The sequence below is a fragment of the Tiliqua scincoides genome, chromosome 2 (assembly GCF_035046505.1).
Source record: "Tiliqua scincoides isolate rTilSci1 chromosome 2, rTilSci1.hap2, whole genome shotgun sequence".
In the NCBI taxonomy this organism is placed as follows: Eukaryota; Metazoa; Chordata; class Lepidosauria; order Squamata; family Scincidae; genus Tiliqua; species Tiliqua scincoides.
In genome coordinates, this window is record NC_089822.1 from 219,934,115 (window position 1) to 219,947,070 (window position 12,956).

Below are 12,956 nucleotides of genomic sequence, written 5' to 3' on the forward strand. Positions count from 1 at the left end.
ACCAAGTATTTTTTTTTAAACTTACAATTTTTTTTAAGCTTATTAATTTTCAGGGGTTTTTTTTAAACACTGATTGTGGGCTGTTTATTCTGTCTCTTGATATAGATATAGATGATATAAATAGTAAGCATCACAAGAGGATAAATTCTCATTGATATTTGCAATAAAACTTTTTTAAAATCCAATCTAAATAATAACTTGGCCTTGCATTTGTTGTCCTGGGAGCTAAACATGATAACATTTAAATGTTTTCCCCCCCATATGTTGACCACCTCCCTATGTTGACCAATTTCCTCCAGTCCTTTGGGTGGTCAACTTAAACAACAACAACAACAAAAACAACAACAGTTTTTATATACCGCTTTATAAAAGAGATTCTTAAAGAAACTTAAAGAGATTCTACTGTATTATAAGTGTTGTTATGAAACAAAACAAGCAAATTAATATCTGAATAGTATACAGGTTGAGACTAATTATTCGTGTGGGTTCCATTCCAAGCACTCAAGTGGATGGCAAAAATGCACCATAGCAAATCAATTTAAAAAACAAAGTTTCTTTGCTCTGGTGATTTAAAAACAGCCTTGCTGACCTTTGTGATGTAAGATAAGAGTCATTAAGAAGACAATCCATCAATCAGTCATCCTCCAAGGGCTTCACTCAGTCCCTCCCTTCACCAATGCAAAGCTATCACCTTTCTTTCACATGGTGGGGGGGAAGGGAGGGGTCGCCTGGAGAGAGGAGGATTAATGGATTGTCAGCCAGCTGCCCTATCTCTCTCTCATTAAGGAGGCTATTGTTAAAGGACTGTTCAGTTTTTTAAACTGATTTTAAAAGGGTGCATTTTCCCCTTCTCCAGGGATTAGCACATTCCTTCTCATTTGCAGTGGCCATTTGTGTTGAGTCAAATCTGTGTATAAAAAATTCGTGTATAAATAGGCTGGACCTGTATATCCAAGCAGCTGAATTTAGAGGAGTCAGAAATACAGAATAAATTAGAAGACATTGGCCCCAATTCTATCCAAGAAAGAGGGAAGGGGGATAGGATATAGCTGTGTGTGAGTGCTGATGATCCCATCCCCTTCTGCCCATTCTGCCTCCATCCCACCCCTTCATGTCCAGAAACAACCCCATAAGAACATAAGAACATAAGAACAGCCCCACTGGATCAGGCCATATGATATGGATCAGAACCCATCTAGTCCAGCTTCCTGTATCTCACAGCGGCCCACCAAATGCCTCAGGGAGCACACCAGATAACAAGAGACCTGCAAGGCTTCCTGGGAATTGTAGTTAAGAACATAAGAACAGCCCCACTGGATCAGGCCATAGGCCCATCTAGTCCAGCTTCCTGTATCTCACAGCGGCTCACCAAATGCCTCAGGGAGCACACCAGATAACAAGAGACCTCATCCTGGTGCCCTCCCCTACATCTGGCATTCTGACATAACCTATTTCTAAAATCAGGAGGTTGCGCATACACATCATGGCTTGTACCCCATAATGGATTTTTCCTCCAGAAACCCGTCCAATCCCCTTTTAAAGGCGTCTAGGCTAGTCGCCAGCACCACATACTGTGGCAAGAGTTCCACAGACCGACCACACACTGAGTAAAGAAATATTTTCTTTTGTCTGTCCTAACCCGCTCAACACTCAATTTTAGTGGATGTCCCCTGGTTCTGCTATTATGTGAGAGTGTAAAGAGCATCTCCCTATCCACTCTATCCATCCCCTGCATAATTTTGTATGTCTCAATCATGTCCCCCCTCAAGCGCCTCTTTTCTAGGCTGAAGAGGCCCAAACGCCGTAGCCTTTCCTCATAAGGAAGGTGCCCCAGCCCCGTAATCATCCTAGTTGCTCTCTTTTGCACCTTTTCCATTTCCACTATGTCTTTTTTGAGATGCGGTGACCAGAACTGGGCACAATACTCCAGGTGTGGCCTTACCATAGATTTGTACAACGGCATTACAATACTAGCCGTTTTGTTCTCAATACCCTTCCTAATGATCCCAAGCATAGAATTGGCCTTCTTCACTGCCGCCGCACATTGGGTCGACACTTTCATTGAGCTGTCCACCACCACCCCAAGATCTCTCTCCTGATCTGTCACAGACAGCTCAGAACCCATCAGCCTATATGTGAAGTTTTGATTTTTTGCCCCAATGTGCATGACTTTACACTTACTGACATTGAAGCGCATCTGCCATTTTGCTGCCCATTCTGCCAGTCTGGAGAGATCCTGCTGGAGCTCCTCACAATCACTTCTGGTCTTCACCACTCAGAAAAGTTTGGTGTTCCTTCCACTCCCGTTCCTTCCACTCCCTCCCCCCATGCTTCCTGTTGCCTGCTCCCATTGCTGCCTTAACTGGTGCTGGCAGACTCCAGCAACTGTGCTGGTGGCTTTGCTGTGCTCACCAGCAGCCTCATGGGCAAATGCAATAGTGTTGCATGATGCGCGCTGGATCCAGGCACTTCCTCTTGGATTCTGACACTTCTGCTAGTGGAATGTGCACTCTATTGGTGGATACTTTCAGATACGATTTGGTCTTCAGTGGAGCATTCACATGGAAAAAAGGTTATCTGGAATATACTGTATGTGGTTTAAAGCCAATGTCAAATGGGAACAATCCATTGAACAGTACTCACTCACAATAATTCACTAGTTTTCATCCTAAATCTGCTTTCTCCAACACACAATTCACTAATTGTCAGCTGTGCTCTGATATTTTGGATTACAACTTTTCAGAACATATCTAATTCAAAGAAATGATTACTTTTGGAAATGTTATAAACTTTTATTCCATCTCAGTGCCATTGACAAAATGTTGAAAACAATACCTATAGAAAACATCACCTTTATTTTCTATAATGTCAGTAGAAGATGTGAATTATGCATTTTAATTTTTTTCTTCAAAAAATAGCAATAACCCCAAAAACCATGCAAACAGGTAACCACATCATGTGAATTTTGCCCCCTCCCCCCGCACTGTGTTCCTTACTTCCAGGATAAGATATCTAATTTCCAAGGCAATCAAAGAAGTTCCCTGGTCTTTCCTTGGAGCAGCCACCCCAACCTACTTTGCTTTGCCCTGCCTCCGAATGCAGGGCAAGGAGCAAGGTGTTTGTGATGCAGTATGGGGGGGGGGGCTGCTATTGCTGTCTAAAGACAAGGACTGGCTCTTAGGTTCACATAAACATATTCAGAATCTGAACTCCACAGACTGCAGGTTTCTACAGTAACAGAAAAGTTATGAACAGAACCTCATATTCTGCAAAACAATATAGTTCATTAACGTGTGCACTGATTCAATGCATCTAAACACCATCAACGCCATCTTTAATCAGTTTTAATTGCAAACATAGCAAAAAATTTTCTTTCTGAAAAATAGCTATTAAACTGGAGAAATGTACTTCTTATTAAGAGGAATCAGGCAATGGTAGTATTTACAGTTTATTTGCCACAGTCAAATCGTTACACTCTTTCAAAACTAGTTGCATAATATTTGCAAGCAATTTTTAGAAAATGACATAAACATTCTTTGATAACAGTACAATTTATGAACAATTCACATAATGCTGCAATATAATAGTGGATCATGTGAATGCCTCTTATTTTATCATGCTTTGAGAGAAAGTGTTTTTCACCATTAAAAACTGAGATTCTCTGTGGGATCTCTTCAGCTTTGCCCGACGATTCTGGAACCAGATCTAAAATGTTTAAAAAAATGTGGCACATTTATAATAAATTACCTGCCATTAAAAATATATAATACCACACAAACGAAAAACATTTGGAAAATGAAGCCACAATGGATAATCACATTATATTATATGAGAAAATTTCAAAATCAGGAAGTTTTGTATACAAAACACAATCAGTTTTGTAGGTTTAGGAAACGAATAGGTTTGTTTTAAAATCAAGATAGTAATTCACATTAAAGAATTTCTGAATTGGGTGGCTAGCTTAGGAAGGCCAGATTGTTTTTTGACTAACTGCATTAGGAAACTGCTGTTAACCTCATTGGTGTAGGTCTACATCCTGGGGTGTAGGTGTAGGTCTACATCCTGGGGTCAGATCCAAAAAAGTGCTAAGTTAGTGTGTTTGACAGTCTACACAGTCAACCCCTGTTAATTGGGTAAGAGGCACTTTTTCAAGTGGGTGCTCCTCTTTTTTTAGCAGGGGGAGAGTAACTGGCCCACCTCACCCCAGCAGTGTCTGTTCTAGTGGCTGTCTGCTGGTATTCTTTTGCATCTTTTTAGATTGTGAGCCCTTTTGGGACAGGGAGCCATTTAGTTATTTGATTTTTCTCTGTAAACAGCTTTGTGAACTTCTAGTTGAAAAGCGGTATATAAATACTGTTAATAATAATAATTAATACACAGGAGAGCTGAGATAGTGCGGGACTGAGGGCGCAATCCTAACCCCTTATTTCAGAGCTTACCAGCACTGGTATAGCAGTGCCAATGGGACATGTGCTGCATCCTGCAGTTCAAAGTAAGGGAATGTTTGTTTCCTTACCTCAGAGCTGCATTGCCCTTATGTCAGTGCTGGAAAGCACTGACATAAGGGGTTAGGATTGTGCCCTGAGTTGTTAAGCATTAAATGATAATGTTCATAGGAGATATTCAATTCTTAGTAGATATTCAGGACTAGAGGCATAACCTTTTGAAATGAGTGCATTTTTGAAGGCCCTGAGATTGAGACATAACATGAATATCTATTATTGAATTAAGACAGACATGGGTTCAGTTGGTTTGAAAATAGAGTAAACAGAATGTTGTTCAAAATAGGCTGAAAGTTATATTTCAAATGTGGTTTTAAATTAAAATTTGTCTACTATTTCCAGATTGCTAAATAGGTAGTGCAGTTCTATGGGTGTGTATGTTCAATAAAGACTTTAGCTAACTTACTCCCAGCTAAGTGTTCACAGGACTGCAGCCTTAGTTTTGCTGTATCTATTTCCATGTTCTTGTACCAAGTAAATCAAAGTTTTAAAAACTTATTTTCTGGTAATATAAATGCATTCAAAAAGTTATTGCCTATGCTAGTCAATCCTAGTTACAGAACTGTTTTCTGGTCTGACAAGAAAATGCACATTTCACAATAAATTTGTACTGATGCAGGCTGTGGTGTCAGGTCAGTAAAGAAGCAAGGGAAAAGGGCATTTTTCTGATCTTTCTCTTACTAACACTCCAAAGGCAGTCAGAAATTTAGCTGCATCACTGAGGTTCAGAATCTCTGCAGTGAATGATTATTTCCATCCACTTTGATTCTTGGGGAGTAGATAGAGTATTTGGGATCACAGAAATAGTCTGACAATATTTCAAAGTTACCTGAATCCGGTCTTCATCTAAATCTAATTGCTTAGCTAATTCTTCTCTAACATCAATGCCAGGATAAGAGTTGACTCTAAAAACATTTTCCAGGACTTCAATCTAAAGAGAACAAACAGAAACTCTTGCTATTTTTTATAACTGCAGCAAAAATGATATATTAATTGGTTCAAGTAAAGCTGAACCCTCTGATAAACCCTCTGGCTATTTCAGAACATATCAGAACAAGTCAATAGAAGTCACTTATGTTATTCGGGACAAGCAACAACCCTAATTACATATTAACATTTGCAAATCTTTTCATTCAGTAAACGTACAATTGCACAGACTTCTGTGAAAGAAGCACTTCAGGAGTCTTACTAATAAATGCCTTCTTTCTAAACAATGCAGTAAGCAAAACATCCATTCTTAAACTTATGAATAGATTTAAATGTACTGAATCCCTACCTGGTTTTGAGTGAATGCAGTCCTTGGCCTCCTACCTCTGTACCAACTCAATTCCCTTTTGTAAGAAAGCCTTTCATTGACTGCAAAATAGTTTTCACATTTTAGAACTCTTTCTTCTGCCTCTGGGCAGTTGCTTGTATTAAACAATGGAATTGCATAGGAAATGGCAGGGATACGCAGACATGAATTACAATCCTCTCCTGAAAAGTCACAAATGCAGAATTTTAATATGGTATATCCAGTGAAAAGTTGAAATATAACACTCGGAGATAGAAATCAAATATTTTCTTTAGCATTTGTTTACTGGAGACAACTTTACTGTTTGTTAATATACAGAACTGAACAAGGGGTAAAAGCTAGGAACATGTAGAATTGAAAGTGCAGTCTTACCTAATTCTTTGTATTTATCCACCCAGGGCCTGTGAGGCTTTGCAGCTGGAGTGCCATCTTTTTTCCGTTCTAACCCCAAAATACTTTCAATGGAAAATGAGCATGGTGTGCTTTTATTTTCCCCCAAACAGGATTTGTTCTGATGATTATGAGAAGTTGCATTATGAGAACATAGCGATAGGCCTGCCATTCTTGTATCATCAGCCTAGGTACCAAATGCACAGTACCTCAGGTTTTTCTTGCAGGTCCTCCTTATAGCTTTGTTGACAAGGGGGTTGGATCCACCACGTCATTAATTAAAATCTTTTATTAGAAAGTTTTAGCATGTCAATGAAGATTCTCCCACCAAGAGGCACGAGGAGTTAATTGTTTATTTGTTTGCAAGTAATTAGCAACTAATGGTGACACCAGGGGGGGGCACCAAGAGGGACAAAAAGTGTTATCTCGTCTAACCAGAACATCAGACTTAACTTTCTCAAAAGAACAAATGCACAAATATAGCACTTCTTTTATTTGAAATCATTAATGTATAAAATCAGTTTTTTAAATAAATAATACTCTAATGGACTCCACTTACCTAAACATAGCAGCATGATAGGAAACCAGTCAAGTAATAAGTAATCTCATTTAAGTGAATTTTCTTCCAATGAATTTTATAAAAAAAAATAATCTCTTAATGCTATTAGGGTAATCCTGATGAAAAAGCTTCTGTTTTTCATATGCATATGTAATGGTGAACATGGTCAATAAAATAACAATGGTGTTTGGCATAAGGCACACTGCAGTGGGTTGGCAGTGTTGTCAGAGCTCTGTGTAATTGTCTTCCAAGTGCTTGGATTAGTTAATAGGAACAGTTGAACCAAGTACTTTAAAAGGTAGGCATTTGTTTGCTTTTTTCTCCCCAACTTGTGTTATTTTGGTGCAGCTTTATCAAAAGGTAGCATATGCTGAAATTCCCAGAGGAATCCACCAAATATTTGTACAAAACTTTTGAGAACAATCCCATGGAAATCAGTAGCAAAAGATTCTGCTGTTTCAACATTCAAGTAGGAATGTACCCTAGGTTACTGAAACTTAAAGAGACAACAGTATGCTCACTTTTTCTTCATAATTCATGCTGGTACTTTTAAAAGTCAAGTGGAAGTTATGTCTATCATAACAGGTTGTTTTTTATAAAGAGCAAAAAAAATATAGGAATGGTTTAAAGAAACAGTGCTTTTAAAAACAAAGGATACCTGCTACAAGAAGTGTATAAAATGTTTATCATTGGACTATTTTATTTTAACCATTTATTTTAAACATGGCTGAGAAATTTCATTCACTCACCAATCATTCACCTACACAGGAAGACCTGAGGTATGTACAATGTTCCCTTTGAGTCTACCAGACTTAGCGAAATGGGCTGACCCTAGTATTTCATGGATTTGTCATAACTGACAACTCTTACATCAGTGGAAGTAGAATTACAGCAGCAATAGTAGTTGTGAACATTTAAGGGGAAAAAACACTCCTCTCCAATACTAACAGATGAACCACAGTGCACACACATGGTCGGGATCTCCACATCCTGCAGTGGGCCTGAAGAGAGAATGGTTAAGTCCTGCATACATTGTGCTCCCAGATGAATAAAACCTAGCTGCCAACAGGCAGTGTGCAGCACAGACCTAGGCATGTCTACTCAAAAGTAAGTCCCATTGAGTTCAGTGGGGCTTACTTCCAGGAAATTATGTACTGTATATGATTTCAGCCTTAGGGTCTTTGTTCCTCTCCTTTCTCCCTTCTGTGCTTTGTGTTAAGGGACAGAAGTTAAAAAAGGAGGGGTAATGTGCACAAAGACAACTGGTCCCAGCCTAGAGACATTTTCCAGACTGAGGTCTTCAATTACTGCAGGGAACAGTTTAATCCCTGAGGACTGTGATGGAGGTAAACCAAAAGGGAAGAGATTACTAGGCTGACAACATCAATTCCTGTTTACCAAATCAGTTTTAGCAGGGGGCTTTGGGGGGGAGGGGCAGGTAGGAGGAAGCTCAGTAGGGAGGCTTTGTGAACATATAAGGGGATGGATGATTGGGCCACAGAATGCTCTCAGCAATCCACGACAAGCCCAGTTCCCCATGGGGATGATAGATATTGGCTTTGTCACTAAGATCTTTGGCTTTTGGAGAGAAGTTAATGTTAGTTCATTAACTAATTATATTTTTGTCCTGCTTTTCATTATAAATGACAAAATATTAAAGCAGGTGTAAAAATGACAATAAAATCAATATGGAAATTAACACTATTTAAAAATAAAGCGACAGCAAGAAAAACAGTTGCAGCATAAAATCAGATTGCAGGGGGATAAAACACTTTCTTAAACAAAAATTTTGTCACTCATCCAAAGCAGCATTTCTCAAACTGTGGCTCAGGACCCAGGTCACAAGCCAATTTCAGGTGGGTCCCCATTCATTTTAATGTGCATTTTACTTTTAATATATTAGACTTGATGTTATGGTATATGACTGCATTTGGGGAAATGTTACAGATCTGCACTTTTAACAGGCTACTATATATAAGCTTTTAACAGGCTACTATATATACGTGTGTCAATGGGGCTTACTTCTGAGTAAGCATGGATAGGATTGCAGCCTTTGGGATGTCTGGGAATTTTCTTAAAACAGATCAGCAACTTCTTGGGAGGGACTTGCACCAACCAAACCGCATGTTGGTATTGCACTCTAATTAATTAATTGGGAATGTTAAAAATATTCCTGCTTGATTATATCATTTCTGGCAATGACATCACTTTCAGGTTGATGACATCACTTCTGGTGTATCCCAACACATTTTCATTCTAAAAGTGGGTCTCAGTGCTAAAAAGTTTGATTGAGAACCAATGATCTAAAGAAAACAAGTGACAGCCTGTAAAGGAAGATCAGAAGATAATCAGGTGGATGATGTGGTATTGACAGCGACTCCCAAGTTTTGACAGCTGGTTGACAGCTCTGGGAAGGACAAGGCTAGCTCCACAGCTGTAATCAATCAAGGCCAATGGAGACTCTGATGGACGCCTGAGCTTAATTTGACCTTGATGGGACTTTGAATGAACATGGGCTAACTAGGAAGCTCACAGCTGAGTTGCATCTTGGGTAATGGGACATAAAGGAATAAAAGGCAGCTTCAGCAGGAGTAAGGAACCAGTCCTAAGGGACCCAGACCAACAGGACATGGACAGACCAACAGACACACAGTGAGAAGGGGACTGCCAGCACTCTGTTGGAGAAGATAGAAGAAAGGACTGCTGAGACTCTGCTGGAGAAGACACAGAGGAAGGACTCTGCTGCAGTGGACTGCTACTTTGGAGATTGGACTATGGACTTGGACTGGAGACTTCAGACCTTTACCCACTAAGTTAAGTGGCGTATTGGGAAGGAGAAAGCCTCTCTACAAGAGGAATTGTAGGGAGTGTGTTTGTAGCAATAAATTCTGTTAATTGCACAAACTGATAAGGAGTTCTGTAGTCATTCTTTTGCACATGGCAGCTGTTGTTCTTGGAAAAGGAGGTGTTAATTAGCCAAAAAGTAGGTATTGGGAAACAGAATACTTTGGACAAGACAAATTGGTGTAGTTGCAGGATTCAAACCTATTGGACAAGACAAACTGGTGTAATCAGCAGGATTGGACACAGCCTAACCTCCTTGAAGAGTTTCATAACTGCGCTGCTGCCACTGAGGAGGCCCTGTCTCTGGTACTATGTAACGGTGAGCTAGAAAGCTAGCTTCACAGACTGATTCTAGCAACCTGCCAGTTTCATATGAGAAGAGGTAATCCTTAACATGATTTGGTCAAAATGTCTAGGGCTTTAAAAGCTAACATCAACACTTTAAATTGAACCTGGAAGCCAATGAAGCTGGAATAAAATCTACTTAAGCTCCAGCTGATTCCATCTCACCAGTACTTTGGTGACTGCATTTTGTACCAATTTTATTATCTGAACTGTCTTGAAAGGCAGCCCCACATTGACAGCACTCAAGTAATCCAGTCTGGATAACTGATGCCAGGTTCTTGTTAAGTGTTTTACATCCCAATCCTGAGCTGCCCGGTGCTCAAGACTGCAGCGAGGCCGAAATGGCTACCACTGCATCCTATGAACGCTGGGCAGCCATGGGTGACGCCCAACACCTAGTCAGGGGAAGGGGACATTTGTCCCCTTTCCCAGAGTAAGGGAACTGGCCCCACACTGGAGCTACTCTGCCAACTATTTAGCCCAGTGCAGAGTAAAGTAGTCCTGGGTCGGGCAAGGAGGTGCCATGTGGGGTTTTGGATCCAGTGAAGCATTGCTGGTCCTGCCCTGCACCCTCCCCCCACCATAAGTGTTTTGGATATCAGAGTTTTCCTTATTTCAGAATATTTGCATATACATATTGAGAGATCTTGGGGATAGGGTCCACGTCTAAACACAGAATTTATTTGTTTCATATAACCTTATGCACATAGCCCAGTGTTATTCAAACTGTGCGGCGCAGCTCTTTAGGGAGGCGCCAGGAACTCAAAAGTCCTCTTGCAGCGATACAGTCACACCCCTGGGCAGAATACGAGCCCGTCTTCTGTGCTTTTTTTATAGCATATGGGTGGAAAGATGCATCAAAATGGACTGTGGAAAAATGGATTTGGTATCTATATGAATGGATACAATCAGACATAGTATCAATATTGAAACAGGATAAGACATGGGAAGATAAGAAAACCGAGATAAAAAAGAAATGGTTGAGATATATAAGATGCATAAGGGAAGGGGGGACCAATACTGTTATAATGGATAAAATCCAAAAGGTGTGCTTATGGCTGCAGATATAAATACTTAATGTTAATGGTTGCTATTCAAGGGGGGAGGGAAAAAAGGGGAAAAAAGGTTGTTGATGTATGATTATGTAAATATAAGTGGAATGTATACGTTAATATTATACATCAATAAATAAACTGTTTTGTTTTATTTTGTACAGAAAATTTTAACACTAGCTATTACTCTATAATGCTGCCATCTAGTGTTGATAAGCTCTTAGTGTTAGATGTTTTCGACATTAAGGGGTTAAAGTCTGTAGCTGATAGTAAAAATCCATCCAAAGTCAATACAAAGTTCCCTTGACTGGTGCTTTGGAAAGAATTCAGTAAAATCAAGTGTTCACTAAACTTAGAAAGGAATGTAATGTGTCACACTTTTATCCATCAATTGGTCTGCCTTTTGATTAAGGACTGTTTCCTAAAAACTGAAAGATAACACAGGTCCGCAACCAAAAAGCTGTTTTCATAATTTTATCTGATTTTTATGTTTTTTGGTGTGCTGAATTTGAAAATGACCGTTTTTTCCTGGGACGTCAGGTTTTTTCACAATCGAAATGTGCCTTGGTCAAACAGGTAGCTGGAAATAGCTAAATTTCAAATTCATCATACTTGGGGGGGAAAAAACCGAACATGGAAAAACAAATTTATTTTCACTGCCAGTGCTCCCAAAAACATGAAAATACATGTAAAAGCCAAAATTTGTTGATGGAAGGTACATCTTTTGCATGGTACAGACATCGGGGGGAAAAGACTTTCTGTCTTACTTTTTTCGTGAGGGCAATTTGGTGTTTTGCTCTGATTTAGAGGGGTTGATGGCTCAGTTCCACATTCAGTATGATTCTTCTGAATGGAGGCTTTTCATTGACTCTTCCAAAAGAAGCTTAAAAGCAGTTTTACTTCACAATGGTGGCCGTTATGCGTCCATTCCTGTTGCTCATTCGGTGTACTTGAAGGAGACTTATGAGAACTTGGAGTTGGTACTCAAGAAAGTGGGTTATCAAAACCAAAACTGGTTGGTATGTGGGGATTTAAAAGTATTGTGTATGCTGCTGGGACAACAGGCTGGGTACACCAAATACCCTTGTTTTCTATGTTTATGGGACAGTAGAGATCGACAAAATCACTGGAAGCAAAAAAATTGGCCACCAAGAAGTCTAGTTGTTGGTGAAAAGAATGTTCTCAGAGATACACTGGTACTCCCTGAGAAGGTTTTATTACCACCACTCCATATAAAATTAGAATTTATGAAGCAATTTGTTAAGGCACTTCCCAAAGATAGCGAATGCTTCAAGTACTTGGGATCCAAGTTTCCAGGTTTAACGGAGGCAAAACTGAAAGAGGGTGTTTTTGTTGGCCCGGGTATTAGAAAACTGATATCCGACAAAGACTTCATCAGTTCAATGACTCCAACTCAAAAAGAAGCGTGGGTTGCCTTTACTGTGGTCATAAATAACTTTTTGGGAAACCAAAAGGACCCAAATTACAAGGAAATGGTGGAAACAATGTTGAAAGCGTTCCACAAGCTTGGTTGCTCCATGAGCTTAAAAGTCAATTTTCTCAACTCATACCTTGACTATTTTCCTGAAAATTTGGGAGCAGTGAGTGAAGAGCAGGGAGAACGTTTCCATCAAGATATAAAAGAAATGGAAAGAAGGTATCAAGGGAAATGGAGTGTAACGATGATGGCTGACTACTGCTGGATGTTGTATAGGGATCTTCCGGAAGCCACCTACAAGAGGAAAAGCTCAAGAAGAAGTTTAGAGTTTAAAAAAAGATGATTTCACAAGCAGTCTATTTGAGTGTGGTGTTAATTTTGTTGTCACCTGTGCAAATGAGTTAATATTTTTCATGTAAATAAAATATTTGCGTTAAGAGATTTTTTAAAATGATGACCACCCGTTTGTTCGAAAACCTGACGTCCCAGGACAAAACTGCTATCGTTTTTGGATTCAGCGCACCAAAAAACA

The 12,956-nt window shown here is 39.6% G+C and overlaps 1 protein-coding gene across 1 annotated transcript; it reads right to left on the reverse strand.

Moving 5' to 3' along the window:
- Positions 1-3,606: 3,606 nt before the first annotated feature.
- HESX1 (HESX homeobox 1) lies at positions 3,607-6,358 on the reverse strand. Its single transcript, XM_066617792.1, has 4 exons — positions 6,169-6,358; positions 5,779-5,978; positions 5,332-5,433; positions 3,607-3,705 (listed from the first exon to the last, which is right to left on the reverse strand). Exons 1-4 carry the CDS (start codon positions 6,356-6,358, stop codon positions 3,607-3,609), a joined length of 591 nt encoding a protein of 196 aa, XP_066473889.1.
- Between the last annotated feature and the right edge of the window lie 6,598 nt (positions 6,359-12,956).